Raw genomic sequence first — 19,523 nt, forward strand, 5'->3', positions numbered from 1 at the left:
TGGTTTTAAATACCCAAGCTTTAAAAGTCTAATGATGTTTTAATGAAAATCCTTCCAAAATGTATTAGACATTTCCTGGAAAATTAATTCTGTTTGATGACTCAAGTATCTGGATGTCGGAAGAGAAAGATCTAAGTTAAAGTTTTGGCTTCCTATACTACTAAGTATGTGACCTGGTTAGTTACCTAACTTTTGCAACCTCAGTTTCCAACTCTGAAAGCTGGAATAATAGTAGCTCCTTCTGCACTCATTATACTTTCTTCCTTTCTGTATTCTTGATGCTCTCGCATCTGGAGCCTTGCTGACTGGGGAGAGAGTGCCTCTCCCAGGGCCATCCAATTCTTACCGAGATAGCAAGGAATGTACCTCTCATATACAAACTAATCAATCCAGAGCCCATACTCCAAAACACCTCCTTTCTCTGGCTCTCACACTCTAGGGGGACAGCCTGCATCCTCGGAGACCACTGAAATCATTCAGACTAGTTAACCCTAAGTGCATCTACCCTGCCTCACCATGCTTTCCCAGGGGCCCTGCGCCTTCTGCTTCCTAAGCAACTCTGGTGCTTCCCTGTGTGGCCCTGCACGGGGTGGCATGAACCCTCCCTTGGAACTGTGAGTAACAAACTATCTTTTCAATGGTTATCATCTCCTGATCTGTCAGCTTCACCATACCTGAAGACAAATAAAACCTACATTTTAAAATACCTTCATGGGGACTTCGCTGGTGGCGCAATGGTTTTGCAACACAGCCAAAGATAAATAAATAAAATCAAATAAAATACCTTCATAGGATTTTTAGGAAGAGTAAATACAGAAGTACCTTTAACCACAATAACCCCCACCTTCAAAATCAAAGATTTAAATGGAGGGAGGAAAAAAAAACACAATAAAAATGCCAGAAGAAAAGCTGGGTAAATATCTGTATAAATTTACAGTGAGCAGAATAAAGCCAGAAATCGTAATTTAAAAGTACTGCTTTAAAAATATAAAATTTTGATTTAGTAAAAACAAAAGCAAACAGGGTTACAAGACATCGATCAAAATTGCGGAAAAACTCACAATTTGCAACTCACAACAGAAAAAGTATTAATATCTCCAGAGACAGGAAACAGATTAGTGGTTGCCTGGGGCTGGGGATTTCACTTTTATTACCGTAAAACTGCACTGAGTCTCATCATCTGAAATAAAAGTAATTACTTCCCTAAAACTGATAGTATGGTTCGAAACAGTTTGGATTACTAAAAGAAGCTCACTATATCCTGTTTAATATTCATTTATTTACAAACATGTATATATGAAGGTAAATTTTAACCCCAACTGTCTTCTGAGCCATTATAAACTCTAACTAGTAAAATTAAGTATGTCTACTTATAATAAAGAATGAAGGAATTATTTATGAAATAGCATCTTAAAATGCCCTAAATATATGTTTTAAGATAGAAAAAAAGACTTACCGTCCAAAATTTTATAAAGTACTGTAAAACTGTTGTAGCCACGAAAAGGCAATATAATAGAGAGTACAATAGAAATAGCAGGAAGAATTTGTAATTAGAAAATCCCACACAGTTATTCACCCTAGAAGAATAAAGAAAATCACACTGTAAAAATAAGACAAACTCACAGAAACAAACACTAGAATGGTGTTTGCCAGGGGCTGAGGGGAGGGCAGTGGGGAGTGTTTAATGGGTACTGAGTTTCAGTTTTGCAAGATGAAAAAGTTCTGGACGCTGGTTGCAAAACAATGTGAACATACTTAACACTGCTGAACTGTACACTTAAAAATGGCTAAGACGGCAAATTTAATGGTTTTTTTTACCATAATAACAACAAATAGGACAGATGAAAAAACTTAAAATCACTATAACTAGAAAATGGGTCATTTGGGAAGTAGAGAGCAGTGTCTTAATTATGGATGTGTGTTTTAAATAAATTCTGTAAGGAATTTGGAATTTCAATGTTAATTCTTAGTAGACAATTATTTGGGTTAATAACATCAGAATGTATTTTTAAAGGAAAACATGTAGCAGAAACATAAAACTAGATCAATCTTGATATCTATGAGTAATTAAATTAACCTTCAACATTTAGGAATGCTGAGGTAAATCACTCCAAGTACCCCCCTCCCACCTCTCCAGCCCCACGTCATTTCCTCTGTGGTTTACACATACCAAGGGCAGTGGTGATCCATCTTAAGAACACACCTAAGAAACAAACGAGCATAAGAAAATCCACGTAGAAAAATTTCCCTGATTCTAATTTCTGATAATTTTTGTTTTTTACTTAAAATTTTCTCTTCAGCAATACATCTTAGAAAAACCAACCCTGTAGACATTAGGTTAGAGACCATTTCTGTTATTTCCACAAATACTTTCGTAGGTAAGAAGTAATGACTTTTCACACTGAGAAATCAGCTGAGCACAGCCAGCTGACTTGGACCACATCAAACAACATTTTAATATACAGATGTGGTGCATATAGCACTTGGTACACTAGCTAGATCTAGTTTACAAAGTCAGCTGAGGAAAGTAAAATGAAAGTTATTTCAAACGTGCAAGTGATAAAACTTTAGAAGCAAATATTGTTAAAATATTAACACTGATGGGCTTGTAGGTGGTTATTTTTTTTCCACAGATTTTATACAATTCTATCCCATGTATAAGAACCACTGTACTTTTATAATCAGAAAAAGAAAAACCCCAAATTTGCCTCCCCACCAGTATACGTAATGTATATTTGCATAAAGTTAGACAAGGGATCATTTCAAGTATACAACAAATAAGTAAACTGATACCCAAAAGGTTAAACGACTTGTCTCACTCGAGTTCAAGGACTCACTGGAATTCCCATACTAGGGGTCTTTCTTTCAACACACTACCTTCTCACAAGAGCATAAGGGATAAAATCTTTGAAATTTTTGGGGGAACAACTTCAGAGGTGGTAACTGAAAGTAATAATGGGACTTCTCTGGTGGTCCAGTGGTTAAGACTCCATGCTCCCAATGCAGGGGACCAGGGTTCGATCCCTAGTCAGGGAACTAGATCCTACACGCCACAACTAAAGATCCTGCGTGCTGCAACTAAGAGCCGGTGCAGCCAAATAAATACATAAGTAAATATCAAAAAAAGAAAGTAATATTTTTGTGGATTGTTAGGCTTTAATACCAACATTAATAATAAAAACAAGAAAAGTGTCATGATGGTCTTTTTCATCCAGGAATTAAAGTTATCTTTCTCAAGGGGGGGGTATTACTTACTTGGTCATCAATACCACATTAAGCATATGCACAAGAAGTACACATACTTAAAGAAAATTCTAACAACTGGTACAGGAACTGTTATCAAAGATTACTTCAAAGTATATTCAGCTTATATACATAGTTATGTTAGCTCTGCATACAGAGCAAATAATGGGAGAGGCTGCAGTGCTTTTGCTAAGTTCCTTCACTTTCTGTTCTCCCATCTCCAGTTCCAGTACTGGGGTTAAATGAAAGCCAAAGAGAAACACTTACATGTCACATGCTGAGCAGTGATGCGCACGGTCAGGCTTAATCAGCTGACATCTTTCACAGTATCTGATGGCTACATTTAAGAATTAAAAGGAAGTTGTTGAAGAATGTATGTTGAGAGTTGAGTTCATTTGACTATAAAATTTGCTTTCATTTCTTAGAAACAACTCTAGGAAACTGACAACTAATAATTTTAAAATAATACCAAAGTTCATTGGAGAGTTTATGAAATCCAAATGTCGGGAGGCAGAAGGGAACCTCAGAAATGTAGCTGGCCCAGCAATGTTCAGATGCATAAGGAGATCCAAGGAAATAAGGGACTGGTATAAAGTCAGGCATGTAGTTTAGTGGCAAAACTCAGATACACTAAGACCTGAATCAAGTATCTTCTCCTACTGTACCATGATGTCTGTAGTAAAATATCAAAACAAACGTTCTCAATCATCTCCCACCCCATCCCAGATAAATAGCAAAATTGCAAACATACTATTGCGAAAGAACTCTAAACTTCTTCCCACTGAATTCTAATATATACAGTTTGTATCTTCATTCATTCAAAACACAATGAGCACCTACTAGGGGCCAGATATTGCTCTCGGCATAAATCCCTGCCTTCACGGAACTCACGCTCTAGTGGAAAAGACGGGGAGTAATAACCAAGGCAAGGTGACAAAATAAGTCGTATATTAGTGATAGGTGCTGACAGGAAACATAAAGCAGGGAAGGGGAGTTGGGGTAATGTAATTTTAGAGTCATTTGAGAAAACTGAAACTGAAAGAAGGGAGCTGGTCAGTCACACAGATCTGTGGGAAAAGAGGAATCTGAGGAGACGGCACAGGCCTCGGGTGGGAGGGTGCTCAGGGTGCACGAACAGCGAGGGGCCGGTGTGCTTGGAGCAGAGGGGAGAGGAGGAGGACACAAGGCAGGGTCAGAGAAGCCGCATCAGGTAAGGCTTGCTCTCCCCACTCCGCTCAAGTACTCTGAGAGAAAAGAAGCCAACTGGAGGGGACTTCCTGGTGGTCCAGTGGTTAGGACTCCATGCTCCCAACGCAGGGGTGCGGGTTCAATCCCTGGTCGGGGAACGAGGATCCTGCATGCCACACAGCACAGACAAAAACAAAAAGCCAACTGAACGAAGAGCTCCACCAGAACCTGCAGAACATTCAGAACCTGAGGTTCTGGTTTTTGAAATCTAAGTAAGTGACAAACTAGTTCTTTGAGATTTATGAGGGAAATGTCCCAAGACTTCACAAATCAATAATTCTTTAAAACCATTATTTTGGATGAACAGAGAATAATAAAATGACAGTGAGATACTAACCTTTTTCCACATCGTGGCCTCCAAAGCAAACAAATGCTTCTTGGCAACAAGACAAATGACTACGGGTCTTTCGCTAGAGCTGAAACGTTCACAGATTTAGAGCATCTGACTAATACATACTCTGCGGGATCTACTGGAAGTGCGGTAGACTTCTTTGGGGGTATCCGCCTGGTCTACAGGCCACTCTCTTTCCAGGAAAGGATTTCAGACCCCTTTTCTACCTGGACTGTGTGAACCCACCCACCTCCCCCTTCTGGTCCACGCTCTCTCCTACGAATCAGGGCTGAGGGGCAGTGAGCTGTATCTCACGGGGTGGAACTGAGTAACACGCGATGGCCGCGCTTCGCCACATGGATGGGATAAGAAAGGGAGAATCATTTTAAGGGCGACAGTGTAGGAAGTGAGCAGATGCCAGGGAGCAGCAAGGACAGCTGCAGGAGCCCCTCTGGCCCCCGGGTCTCAGCTCCAGTCCCTTCTTGCACTCCTGCCCTCAGGGCACAGGAGACACCCACCACTTTCTTACACCACCCCGTACGTTATGGTAGTTTCTTTTGGAGGGAAGGGGGAGTTAAAAAGCTTACGCTATTGTCTGTTACTTGTGATCATTAGGGCTAACAGACATAGTAACAGCAGAGAAAACAGGTTCAAATAAAAATTTAAATTAAACATACCCTCTAAAAAGTAGATGGACCATGTCATGTTAGTGTTTTTGGAAAAGAATTTGGCCATATCTATAAAAGCGTAAGGCATGAACACTCTCTGCCCGGGATCTCTGCCGCTAGAAAATTTATTCTATAGACATGCTCTCACCACAACATGGTTTCAATAACAAAGCACTAGGAATAACGAATTATGAAGGTAGTTAAGCATTTTATGATACACTACACAGACTTTAACAAGAATTCTCCATACAAAATAGACACATACCCTAAACTGGAAGAGTGCAAACATATTAAGTGGAAAAAAGCAAACTGCAGAATAGTTTGATACACAGCATGTTTCATATCTCTGAGGGGGGAGAAGAATATATGTATTTTTCTATTATTCATCCCAATACAATGCATCCACCTTCAGACTTGAATTAACATATATAAGAGAGACACAAAGTGTCATTTTGAAGCAGTGTTAGCAGTTACACCTGTTAGAAGGCAGCTACCCAGGTAACCAAATCTGGACTGGTTAATACCTATCCACTCTCATTGTTAAAATGTTAATTGATTGTATATAAGTTTTGCAATATTCTGTTATATATAAAAAATTTCTGCAAGGATATACAAGAAGCATGGCAACCTCTGGGGAGTAATGCCAGGGTAAGGGGCAGACACTTCTCATTTGGTATCCTTAAAACAATTTTTTTAAATCATGTTCCTGTATTACTTTTATAATTTAAACCAAACTTCAAGATGAAGGGAATTTATACAAATATCCCCTTATCAAATGAATAACGTGTACCTTACTGAGGGCCTTCTGTAGTACCTTGGCTAGACTGGACACTAGGGAAGTGAACCCATACAAGGTAGGAAAAGCAGAGCAGGTAAAAAGGACCTGAGAGGTCTTCTAACTCAACCTCTCATTTTTTAGGTTAGAAACACCCCAAAACCTAAAGAGAAAACAAGTAGTTTGCCCAAGATTATCTCCCTCTCTCTCTAAACGAGTGGTCAGATCGGGATCAGAAGCCCGGTGTCTTATTTCCTCTTCCTCTACATTTCCTCCACTCAAAATTCTGCCGTTGCTCTGAGATGAGATGAAACGAAACAGACTTTTCAAGAAGCCTTTTTAAGGGTCTTGATGACTGAGTAGATAGAAGAACTGAAGTAAAAGCAGCTGTCCAAGAAAACTGCAGTTTCTAGGAGGGGTGGCCAGAAGAGTGATGCTGCCAGTGCCAGAAACAAGCTTGATGCTGGCGGGTGGAGGGAGTGGGTGGGTATGGGAGGGGGGTTAGGTTGTTTTTCTTTCTTTCGTTCATTCATTCAACAAATACTCAGTCTCTACCCTGTGACAAACACTGCTCCATGCTGAGAATATAAAGTTGAACAAGACAGACTTCCCTCCTGCCCCCATGGTGTTAGGTTTTGCTCCACTTGAATTGGGATAACAGGTCACTCAGGTACAGCTATCCTTCGGAAGGTGGGGATACGAGAATGGAGCTCTAGTGGGCGCACATGCCCAGGGGAGTGCCAAAGCCCCGACCAGGGCCCTGGGGGAGGGCAAGGCAGCCTCGCCCCTCTGAAGGCGCAGCTGCAGTCCACCCCTCTGCCTGACAACAAGAAAGGGTCTGGGCAGCAAGCGTATGCTCGTGTGACAACATCCCTCAATCTGCTAGTTCACAGTAAGGAAAGATAACTCAGTCTGACAACTATTAAAGAAAACAAATCGTCTGAGACACAGTGAACCAACGATCACAATATTGTGGTGTCAGAGTTCCATGGTTAAAAACAGCTGAAGGAACAGTACAAAAAGAATTGGGACGAGGCGCCCTTGTGAAGTGGGGTTAAAAAAACGTAGGAGGAAGAATAAACATTCAAAGATGCAGAAACAACTAGGATGAGAAAGCACGAAGAAGAAAGCTTTTCCAAAGAAGAAAGTTTTTCAAGCAGTTAGAATGAAAAGCCACCCAACTTGGTTAGGAAGAATGAAAGCCAGCTGCCTGGAATCTGCTGGGAAGGAAAAGAGGCCCAGGGTACAGACAACTTATGGGGGACCCACCACGGTCAAAGGGAAGAGAAAATAGAATGGTAGTTGGAACACGTAAGAACCAAATTTTTGTTGTTGTTGTTGTTGTTTTTCTGCGGTACGCGGGCCTCTCACTGCCGCGGCCTCTCCCGTCGCGGAGCACAGGCTCCGGACGCGCAAGCCCAGCGGCCATGGCTCACGGGCCCAGCTGCTCCGCGGCACACGGGATCCTCCCGCACCGGGGCACGAACCCGCGTCCCCTGCATCGGCAGGCGGACCCCCAACCACTGCGCCACCAGGGAAGCCCCTTGTTGTTGTTTTTAAGAGGAGATACACTTTGAAGTATACCTGAAAGCAGAGGGAAGAAATGGGTTGGAAATTATTAAGTAAAGAAGATTTTTAGGAGCAAACTGTGGGAGAAGGGAAGAAAGAGGTCAGCAGTCTTTATGCAAGTTTAATAAAGGACAAGAATGCAGACCCCAAGAAGGAAGCGAGGTCCTGAGGGACAGCCAAGTGCGTGCAGGTGCAGGGCGGCCCCCGAGCCTGGAAGCAGCTGGGGCTCTGCCGCCATATTTCACACTCGTTCTCTCCTACTTACTAGCTTGTGACCTTGGGTCAGTAACTCACTTTCTGAAAGCCTCAATTTCCTCTTTTGTAAATGCAAATAATATCAAGCGCAAAGGACTACTGTGCAGATCAAAAAAAATATGGAACATATCAAATTCCCAGTAAAGCAGTTATTATCGTTACAATAATGTTATTGTTTTTGATAAAACACAAAGTGAGACTCTAGGATGGGAAAAATTAGTGAAGGGGAGAAAACTACGGAGATCTTTCAAGTGTATGAGCAGCCATTATGGAGAACACCCAGGAACAGATTCATCCCACAAACGCCTCCTGGGGGCCTGGGGGGTGACGCACTGGCTGTGTTAGGGCCGTGGACGGAGATCCCAGTGCCAGAGCCTCAGGACAGAGTCAAGGAGGGAGGAGCACAGACAACCAGCAGACGGCGACCTGCGATCTACAAGGCAAGAGTGTGAGAAGTTCAGAGAAGATTTCAAAAATCTCTTCTTGCTTAAGTGAATAGAAATGGTTGAAGAGAGCTGGACAGTGAATTAAAACTTTAAAGTAGATTTAGGGAGGAGAAAATTATCATTCTAGGAAGAGGAAAAGACATAAAAATAAAAGGTGGGGAAGGACAGAGTTTTAGCGGAGTTGACACAGGGAAATGGAGCGGGAGAAAGCTAAAGAGAAACACTGGCTGTATCCAGACTGTGGAGGGCGGAGGTTTAGAAAGACTCATTTTGCTTCCTTAATAGACGAGATGTCCACGTGGTTCAAAAAAGCACAAAAAGGAGCGCAGTGACAGCCCCCACGCCCCTCCACGAAGGCAGCTCCGTCACTTTCACTAATCTCTGGTCTAAGAAAGACCCACTTTCTATAACATGTGGTTCTGTAATTTCATTTTTTAAAGAATGCATGATATTATTTCTATAATAAGAAAAAAAGAAGAAAAACCCCCAATGTTCTTTGGGATTCTAAGCAGTAGAAATGCAGTATAAAACGGTGCTCAAGGGCAGGGGCTCTGTCTGCAGTCAGAAGATAAGGTGTAAATCCCAGACCTTGCCACTCGGGGACGTCAGGGCCCTCCCTGTGTCGCACTTCTTTGTCTCTAATGTGGGGATAAGTGCTGCACTGTCTCAGAGGGGCGTAAATAATCACCATGAAGTGCTCAGCAAAATTCTCCTGCACTACTCAACAGAGGAAGGGCATTTTTCAGAGTAGTGGAAAGCCATTAAAATTAATGAAAGGTAATAAAGCTTTAAAGGCAAAGACTTTACGTTAGCAGCTTTTAACTCTTTGGGGCATAGGTACTGCTCTGGAAATCAAAAGAACGGGTTACTTCAAAAAGTACCCCAAATTTTGCGTTTAATCTCACGGTTTCATTAATTCTCTGAAATCTTGGGACTTTGGGTTAAAAACACCTAGGGGATTTCCTGGCGGTCCAGTGGTTAGGACTCTGCGCTTCCACTGCAGGGCACATGGGTTCGTTCGCCTGTCAGGGAGTTAAGATCCCACAGGCCCCGCAGCATGGCCAAAAAAAAAAAAAATCTAATCTACATAACTGCAGCTACTAACAACTGCTGTAAACTAAACATTTTATAATTGAATATAAAAAGGGATTATTTTAAATTAGCTCTCGGACTTCCCTGGTGGTGCAGCAGTTAAGAATCTGCCTGCCATTGCAGGGGACACGGGTTGGAGCCCTGGTCCGGGAAGGTCCCACATGCCGTGGAGCAACTAAGCCCGTGCACCACAACTACTGAGCCTGCGCTCTAAAGCCCGCGAGCCACAGCTACTGAGCCCACTCGCCGCAACTACTGAAGCCCACGTGCCTAGAGCCCGTGCTCCGCAACAAAAGAAGCCACTGCAATGAGAAGCCCGCGCACCTCAACGAAGAGCAGGCCCGCTCGCCGCAGCTAGAGAAAGCCCGCGCACAGCAACGAAGACCCAACGCAGCCAAAAATAAATAAACGTTAAAAATAAATATATAAATAAGCTCTCACTTACTGAAAATGTATTACTGTACACTGAGATCTATACTAAGTGCTTGTCTCATTTTTGTATACTTCCAGAGATTTAGAGACTATTATTCTCATTTTAAAATGAGGAAACCAGGGCTTAGGAAGTTTAAGTGACTCTCATTGCACTAGCAATGGAAAAGCTGGGGTTTGATCTGAAATCCATGTTTTCATTCTATACGGTAATATATTGGTTATGCAAAGGGATAGTATAGGCATACCTCGTTTTATTGCGCTTCACAGATACTGCGTTTTTTTGTATTTTTTTTTTTTTACAAACTGAAGGTCTGTGGCAACCCTGCATCGAGCAAATCTATTGGTGCCATTTTCCCAGCAGCAGTTGCTCACTTTGTGTCTCTGTGTCACATTTTGGTAATTCTCAAAATATTTCAAGCTTCATTATTATTTTATTTGTTATGGTGATCTGTGATCAGTGATCTTTGATATTACTGCTATGATTTGCTGAAGGCTCAGATGATGGTTAGCACTTTTTAGCAATAAGGTATTTTTAAATTAAGGTATGTATGTGTTTTTCTGACATAATGCTACTGCACACTCAACAGGCTACAGTACAGTGTAAACATAGCAGTTACACGCACCGGGAAACCAAAAAGTTCACGTGACTTGCTTTACTGTGATATTCACCTTATTGCACTGGGCTGGAACCAAACCTACAGTATCTCCAAGGTGTGCCTATATGAAGTGCATGAAACATTTAAACGTCGGTCAAACATCTCCTTCTACAATTCCTAAGTCAGAATGTGTACATAATTATACAAAGGTAAAGCTCCTTTTATTTCCCCTCAGAGCTGAGAAGCATAGGGGTTCTATAGGCAGAGCACCTTTTCACATACTATCTGTATGACCTACCTATATGACTACCTGTATGACTACCTGTATGACCTTCATCAAGTTACTTAACCTGTCTGTAAAATGGAGAGAGCAGTGTCTCCGTCACAGGCTGGTGTGAAGTTTAGAGGAGTCTGTATGTGTAAAGAACTTAGGTCAGAGTAACTGTTAGCTATCACCATTATCTGGTATTTGCATGAATTAGTGAGATGTATAATACATAATTTAAAACAATTTCCTGTACTTAAATGACCAGTCTGGCCGCTCACAGGTCCATCCCTATCAGTAAGGCTCTGCCCCTGAGAAAAGGAAGCTGCTGCAGTCACAAACGTCAAGGGGGCCAGTGGGACAGACACAGCTTCGGAACCAGACAAACCTGACTTCAAATTCTGGCTCTCTGAATACTAGCTTTATAGCCTTGAACAAGCTTCTTCCCCTTGATGTCTTTTATTTCTCCCCATTCTAAGTTACCACGTTCTTGATTTTTAAAAAAATTACTCAGTGATGACACAAAATATTCAAATTCAAATCAGGATTTCCAAAATGACGGTTTGCTAAAAATTATAAATGAAATTTTTAGCCATGAAGATTGAGTTGGAAAAAAAAAAGAAATGCAGAAAAAAGAGATCCACATTAAAGTGAGCTCCTTAAAAAATCTATATCAGGGGACTTCCCTGGTGGCACAGTGGTTAAGAATCCACCTGCCAATGCAAGGGATACGGGTTCAAGCCCTGGCCTGGGAAGATCCCACATGCCGTGGAGCAGCTAAGCCCGTGAGCCACAACTACTGAGCCCACGTGCCACAGCTACTGAGCCCACATGCCACAACTACTGAGCCCACGTGCCTAGAGCCCGTGCTCCACAACAAGAGAAGCCACTGCAATGGGAAGCCTGTGCACCGCAATGAAGAGTAGCTCCTACTCGTTGCAACTAGAGAAAGCCCACGCGCAGCAACGAAGACCCAACGCAGCCATAAATAAATAAATTCATTTGAAAAATCTATATCAACATATGTACATACCTATTATCTGAAATACCATGTAAGATACACAACACGTGAAAATCCTGTTCCCACAGATGTTATTTGTGGCAACCGCAATATCCACTTAATTGTCAAATCATGCAAATATATCTTGGCAAAAATTACCATATTTTAAACATTATTTGGGAAGAAGAGCTTAAGATTTGTTTTTCTTACTCTTTGAAGCTGATGTGGTGTAGATAGGTAAGTCCCTTGCTGCTCTTCTCAAAATTTCTTGCTGTCTTTCTTGGCTGAATTCCTTTTCATAACGTTCCTTTTCAGAATTGGACAAGCAGAACTATAAAAGGAGAAATAACTATTAATTCTTTTTAATCCCATAATTATTAACTATCAGGCTCAGAAAAACAAAGTTGTATCCAGAACAGAAAAAACAAAAATATTTCCTTCTATAAAGGCAAAACTTGTCTTCGAATTTGTTTAGGAAGCTAAATCAAGCACATTTTAACAAAACCACACACATACCTTTGACAGATTGAGAAATATTTGCCCTCCATACTAATGATGGCAAAGAACATGAACTAAATATTTTTTGCATTTTTGTTTTTTACAGAGAAGATTAACTTTCCCCATCAAAAAGGGCTTAATATATATTTTCTGTTAGTAAAAATTCTGGTGTTTGAAAGTTAGTGTCAAGAGATTTGGAAGAATGTCCAAAGAGTCACTTGCTTTGCGTAACAGGCTATATCACAGGCATGGGGCCCTACTATTTTCTGGCCAAATTTCTCAATGAGGACAACAAGTCCTTCTTTCACTACTCTGTTTTTGCTTTTAAAAAGCTAATCAATCAGGGTGCTTTCTCCAGAAGTATTAAGGATTGCCAAGGTAAGCACAATCTCCTTTTCTCAAGGACAGATTCCTTTATAGAGTTGTTTCCAGTTTCCACTTCTGAAGTTTTAATTCCCGTGTGTGGGCAGCCTCCAGTCTATTTCTTTAAATAGCATTTTCCTTACAAAGGACTTGTTCAGTTGCTCTTCTTTTCATGTCATCCCAGCATCTCAAGGACCTCAGTTTTATGCCTCTATTTTATGTAACCAGGAGTTATTTTTCAGTGTCTGTTGGTCTTTATTTCACAGATTTTTTTAAAAAACAAAAAAATGGCCTAGACATGCTCTTGATCATAGTTCATACTTTAACAATACTGTTCCTCAATTTTTATTTACTTACAGGGTTTTGCTTGAAAAGGTCTAAGGGGTCGTGACTAAACTTTATCTTTTAAAATTTGAGTATTTTGGTCTACCTGCGAACTCAAGTGCCAAGTCTTCCACACTCTCAACGCCTCATTGTCAACAACGGCACTGCCTTCCTGATGCAGCCTCTTCTGTTACAAATGGGGCGATAGGGCAGCACAGGCAGGATTAAGAGCTCTGGGGTGAGGAAACTGTGATCCCAAGCAGCTCAGGGAATTTTCTAAAGCTGCAGAATTATTGGCAGAGCTGATATAAAAACACAAGTCTCTTGAGTTCTACCCTAGTATGTTTCCCTCTGTGCTGCTCATGTGAAATACGTGTTCTTTCTTTTTACAGACTTGTTACTCTAGCCTGGCCAAAACACGATGGCTTAAGAAGTAGCAGAGTCCACTTAGATGGCCCAGCCCAGCTCCCACAACTAAATCTTGGTGGCACACAAGAAACCCCCAAGCTGCTCATAAAGGACAAGAAGTAACATGGACACATGAACAGGACAGAAAAAAATCACACACAAGCTTGACGTTGACACTCTGGAGGTCACTCAGCTAAACTCCAGGCAGGCTGGAATCTTCAGACATTTCTGAGATCCACCCCCTCGAATACTGTCAGGTACAAAAATACTTTCCTACTTTGTAAGACGGCCCGTTCTCCTTTAAGAGAACTGTAACTTGCTAGAAAGTTCTTCCCTGACATGATGCATCTCTGAAACATTCAGAACAGAGAATAAAAATCATATGGTATAACGTTAAATATATATTTGGAAGAAAGATGCTCTAATCAAATTTTACAGTTTCCTTGTAAAATCTGAACAGAATTTTCCTGGGCTGAGCTGTTTCTAGCCAGGCCTCAAAGTCGTTACTTTTCCGTAAGAACTATGGTTATAAATTACGAAAAGCTTAAACCAAATGAAAATCTCAAGAGACACCAGGATTTTAGATGAGGAATGGAACAAAACAAAACTTAAAATGAGCTAGATGTTTGAAATTATTCCTGTCTATTTTTCATTAAATACTACTGAACAGAATTCAAACTATGAAATGCCATTATTTTAAATTTAGTGTTCAAATGGTTCAATTTAAGTATCTGTTACACACCAATTAAGAGCTTGGCACTGTCCCAGGTACCAGGGATCCAAAGATGAATAAAAATACAGCCTTTGCCTTCAAAAACACATTCCTATAGTTCAGTAAGAATGTTAACCACGTAAACATAGAATTACAAATCAGCAATTCTTTGCAAGGTGTGATCAAAGCTCCCTTGGGAGGGGTGAGGGCCGTCAATGAAAGTTTCTTGGAAGAAGAGGTACCTAAACGGGGTTTAGAAAGATCAACAGGAATCGTCCAGGAAGACAAAGCAGAAAGAAAACTTTGGCAAAAGAAGCGGCATATGGAAAACACAAAGAGGTGAAAATAGTATATTCAGGGCAACACACTACTTGAATACAGAGTTCCAGGAAGAAGCAATGGACATGAAGTAGGACCTCAGCTCGTGAAGGGTCTGTGTACCAGGCAAATGACCAGCCCACTGGCAACCTCTGCAGGAATGCCAGAGAAGCGACAGAACCGTATTTTCTTTTTAGAAAGATGACACTTAGTGATGGAAGATGCCTACCAGCTTTTCTTATGCTGCTTCCTCCTTACCATTCATTCACTCAAGTATTTAGCAATCTATTATATACTAGGTCTGATTCTAGGCAATGAAGATACAGCAGTAAATAACAGAGTCTTCCTTCAAAAAGCTTATCCTTTAGTGGAAGAGATAACTTACAAAGGTCTCAGCTTTAATACCACTTCTTCAGAGAGTTCTTTGATCACACTATCTAAAACAGCTTTTTTCCTAATAGCTGTTACTGTTATGCTCTGCCACATCATCGCGTCCTTTTTCTAAATGTATCACGATTTATAACATTTTATGTTTGTCTTGTTCTTTTTATTCCCAGAGCCCACCACAGTCTGACAAAGAGCAGATGCTTAGGAAATACTTGCCGCCTGAAAGAATGAAAAAAGAATGTCTACCTTTATAACTTAACTTCCCTAAAAATGTATAGTTTTTGCTTTTTCGACCCAACCAATCCCCCTAGATCCAAGCCTGAAGTGCTGCTCGAGCCTCTACGTTTAGAGTCCTTGTAATGCGGTCATGAACATCTATCTCACAACTATGCGATTTCCTATCAAGAGCTACTCAGGCAGCCCAGAGTAAGCTTATTCAGAAAGATAATCTTACATTCCTGTCCCTGGTTGTCACTGCAGCCTAGCTTAGCTGTCCCTTCATGACTGAATAATCAATCCATTCAATACTTACTGATGCCCACTGTGTGCCGGATAGTGGGAGAGGGATATAGTGGAGAACGTGATAGAAATGATCCCTGCCCTTAAACAACCGGCAATTTAATAAGGTGATACATACAGGTAAGCAATTACAATACTAGATGACAAGGTCCATGACAGGGAAGGTAGATCGTGCCATAGAAGGGCCACTGGACACAGGCTGTCAATTACACTTACAATTACACTTACAGGAATAGGGGAGCATGAAGGATGGAGTGGACGTAAAGGCTTAATTAAGCACTGGGCTAAATGCTAAATGGGTACAACATTGCAAATACAACAACCAAAAAAGAAAAAAGTAAGTTAGATGGCACTAATGTGCTAGGCATTCTTTTAAGCACTTGCCCTATAGCATTAATTATATATTATTATAAATACCATCAATCACATGTACGTATGGTTAATTTATTTAACCCATACAACAATCCAATAAGGTGCATACGACTACCATCCTCACTTTACAGAGGACGTACCTGAGGTACAGACAGCTAAGGAGTGTGTCCAACGTCACGCGGCTAGAAACGCAGAGGGATGAGGCAGACGAGGGGGTCTGGAGCTGGGGCCTGAGTTCTGAACCTCTGTACTATCCTGTTTCTCAAAAGTATTGCCAATTGTTTTTCTTATTATATTTTTTATTTCCTGTAATAAAAACTATTTACTTTCACACATGCTATGTTTCCAACAGCCATCACTACTAGTAATTGATTAGATAAAATTAGGTCCTTTTCAACTTAAGAGATTAAGATATGGGTGGCAATTTGTAATATAACTTTAAGGGCCGACTAATTATTAGCAAATGTTTGAAGAATATATTTGAAGAAACAGTAAGCTTGATTTGTGGTTTACATTATCCCTTAAAACAAAAGCCCCCAGTAGAAGCAACGGGCAGTGAGAGTCTGGCGTTACCCACTACTGCTGAATGTACGGGCAGCACCCGGCAATGCTCCTGCTGGGCATCTGCCCCTAAGGACTACGTACGTACGTACACGTGCCAGAATGCTGACGGCAGTCCTACGTGTAGAAGCCTGAGACTGCAAGCTGCCCAACCGCCCACGCCCATCAACAGCAGACCAGATAAACTGTGTTTTATAACACAGCAGAGGAGGGAGCCACGGCTGTATACAACAACATGCATGCATCGCACACGAAGAGAACGTTAATGAAAGAAGGCAGACACGCAAGCACACATCCTGTGTGACTCCATCCACGGGAGGCGCAGACCAGGCAAAGCCAGCTGATGCAGTAACTGGGTGGGCAGGGGTCGGGGGAGCAGTGGCTGCAGGGAGTGTGAGGGGCTCATGGGAAAGCAGTCACGTTCTGCTTCTGGAACTGGGTGCTGGTTACTCACGTGTCCAGTTCATGAAAATTCGTCAAGTGTACATTTATGGCATGTACAGTTTTCTGCATATATGTTCTATAAAAAGTTAAATGGAAGTTGATATCTTTAAACATACGTCTATAACTTTTAATGGATTTTGATGGATCTAATACAAAGGGAAACAATTACATTATTACCATCATCTAGTATTTGAGTGCTAACCATGTGGCAAGTCCTATGTTAAATGCTTTACATGAATGAATCTCACTTAATCCTCACAAACATCCTACAGAGGCGGGCATGACTGTTAGCTCCACTTTCCAAATAGAAAACTAAGCCTTGGATTCATTAAGTAATGTGTTGGAGCAGAAAATCAAACTCAGGCAGTCCTAACTCCAGAGAATATATTCTTATCTATCTAGCTATTCTAAACTTTAGGTGAAGAGAATTCAGTCAGCTACATCAAGGCAAAAAAGACATAGTGGTCTTCAGCTCTACTCCACATAAATGTGTACTCATATTATTTCCAAGTGGAACCTCCAAGCAGCAAAAACACTAGCCACACTAGGTGTAACGAGCCACAGCACAGACAATTTGTTTCCCACGATCAAAGCACTTTATTTAGTTGCAGCTTATTTGTTCAGGCCTGAGAAAAAATAAATGTTGAAAGTTTCCAAAAATAAACTCTACTTTCCTAACTCAATTCTGTCCCTTAAGATTATTCACTCCAGTGACATAAAGTACATCTTTAATTTAAGAAAACATAGCATGGCAGAAGAATATTAGCACAGCTAAACCTCAGCGCCATCATCCAACTTTTACGAGGCTGCGTCAGTGGGCTGTATCTGAGGGATACGCTGATGACTCACACTCACAATGTAGAGTTACCAAGCAATTTATGAATGAAAACAGAACAAATGCATTATGTAATAAAGTTTTAACAAAGGTAACACAGGGAAAATAATTCCATAATTAGTGAAAACATTTGGTAATTTACCAACATTAAATTTACCTCTTTGGAGGGGGAAGCGGGAGATGTGAAAATTGTCATCCAATAGGACCATACAAACATAACAATGAACAGATGGAAAGCCACAAGGTAAACAACGGCCTTTCCTGGTAAATAAAAACAAATAACATTTCATTGAATCCAGGTGAAAACAGGAAAAAGCATTACATATTAAAACACAATATTTAGGGTCAGGAGGCTCGATCCAATAAAAAATTTAATTAAAATGTATTAAAAACATCAAATATATACACTCCTTTATCTGCATGACGTTAACATTACAGATATGAAAAAACATTCTATTCCTGCATTTAAGGGTTATTGGCCTGGTTTATAAATAAAGACTGTATTCTGAGATGAGATTTGATTTCATTAAGTTGCTGAAGATTTAAGCTGAACTCTTATGAGCACCTCCTTCAAAAGCACTTCCTAAAAGTTAGATTTTAAATGACTTAAAAATTATTATTTAATGTTCACTATGAACATTAAATCCAAGGAACTATATACTGAAAATAAACAACTCAATTCCTGGACTGTCAGGAAAGGTATCCTAAATTCCATTGTCGTTTTCAACACGGGGTAACGAAAAAATTTTAGCCACTCTGAATTTCTGCCATAACTGTTTCCTAAGTGGATTAGTGTAACATTGCAACATCTTTATCTCCAAATATTAACTCACTGATATAACTAAAAACTTTTTGTTGTGTTCTGTGGTTTTTCTATCTGTAAGAAGTGGGACTGGTTTCCATTAAGAAGCCAGAACTATTTACCAAGTGCTTAAATTCTTTTTCAGTTTGGAATGCAGCACCACAAACTCACTGAAGAAAACAAAGCAGAGATGAGCACAAAAGTTTGAGATTCTACTCATTTGTAAAGTTTGGATCAAATGTTACTTTTTCCAAAAGCCTCCTCCATTACTTTCAGAATTTATTATCCCTTCATACTATTCTCCCCAAATAATTTACTCAGACTTCAATTAAAGCACTTAATGTGTTTCCTTTAAGTTAGCTGCTTAATATTGATAAGTTAATAAATGCAAAACACTTAGAACAGTGTCTGACACATAATAAATATTGGCTATTATCATCCTTGCTGTCCAAGTATAGTAGTTCCTTATTCTCAAAAACTGGTTCTTTTTGTGCATTCCCTATTTCAGTGTTACCCAAGTATATAGACTGATAAAAGTTTTCACTGGTCTGCAGTTAAATGAGAAACATTAAGAAAAATGTAGTGAAGTTTTTATAAAGCTAACATGTATTCAATTTGAAGTACTGTCCTTCCTTTGGTCTGAGGTTACTTTTCCTTATGTTTTTGGTTTTTAAAAATTGTTTTCACATAAAATAATGATACAAAATTGACAACTTGCTGGACCCCAGCATTTTCTTCTTCAATTATACTGGTCCATGTCTGGTCTAACAGAGCAGAACCCTGAGACACACAGATGACTGATGCAGGAAGCCAGGGCTCGATGGCCCTCACAACGCATGGCTGGCTAATCAGCACAGAGCGCGTACTTCAACTTCTAGCTCCTAAAATCTCTTTCAAAGTAAACTTCTCATTCTTTTCACTGCTAGTGCAATAGTTCTTAAATTGCTGCTCATCTCATATGGGTCACTGCACAAGCCAATGGGCGCCCTTGCCTTCCAGTCTCTTGCTTCCAATCCATCTCAGTGGTCAGCGTAAGATATGTGGCTCACCGTTTCTTATC

At 40.5% G+C, this 19,523-nt stretch overlaps 1 protein-coding gene across 4 annotated transcripts in view; it reads right to left on the reverse strand.

The window, feature by feature from the left end:
• ZDHHC20 (zDHHC palmitoyltransferase 20) overlaps positions 1 to 19,523 on the reverse strand; it is a 73,870-nt gene that overhangs the window by 24,412 nt on the left and 29,935 nt on the right. For all 4 annotated transcript variants that reach the window (XM_079903073.1, XM_079903072.1, XM_079903074.1 and 1 more), the window contains exons 3-7: positions 17,819 to 17,922; positions 12,131 to 12,251; positions 3,511 to 3,580; positions 2,171 to 2,203; positions 1,457 to 1,577 (exon numbers count right to left, since the gene is read on the reverse strand). In XM_079903073.1, the coding sequence (XP_079759199.1) occupies positions 1,457 to 1,577; positions 2,171 to 2,203; positions 3,511 to 3,580; positions 12,131 to 12,251; positions 17,819 to 17,922 (449 nt within the window). The remainder of the gene's footprint in view (positions 1 to 1,456; positions 1,578 to 2,170; positions 2,204 to 3,510; positions 3,581 to 12,130; positions 12,252 to 17,818; positions 17,923 to 19,523) is intronic.

This window comes from Stenella coeruleoalba (assembly GCF_951394435.1).
Source record: "Stenella coeruleoalba genome assembly, chromosome: 18".
Taxonomy (NCBI): domain Eukaryota; kingdom Metazoa; phylum Chordata; class Mammalia; order Artiodactyla; family Delphinidae; genus Stenella; species Stenella coeruleoalba.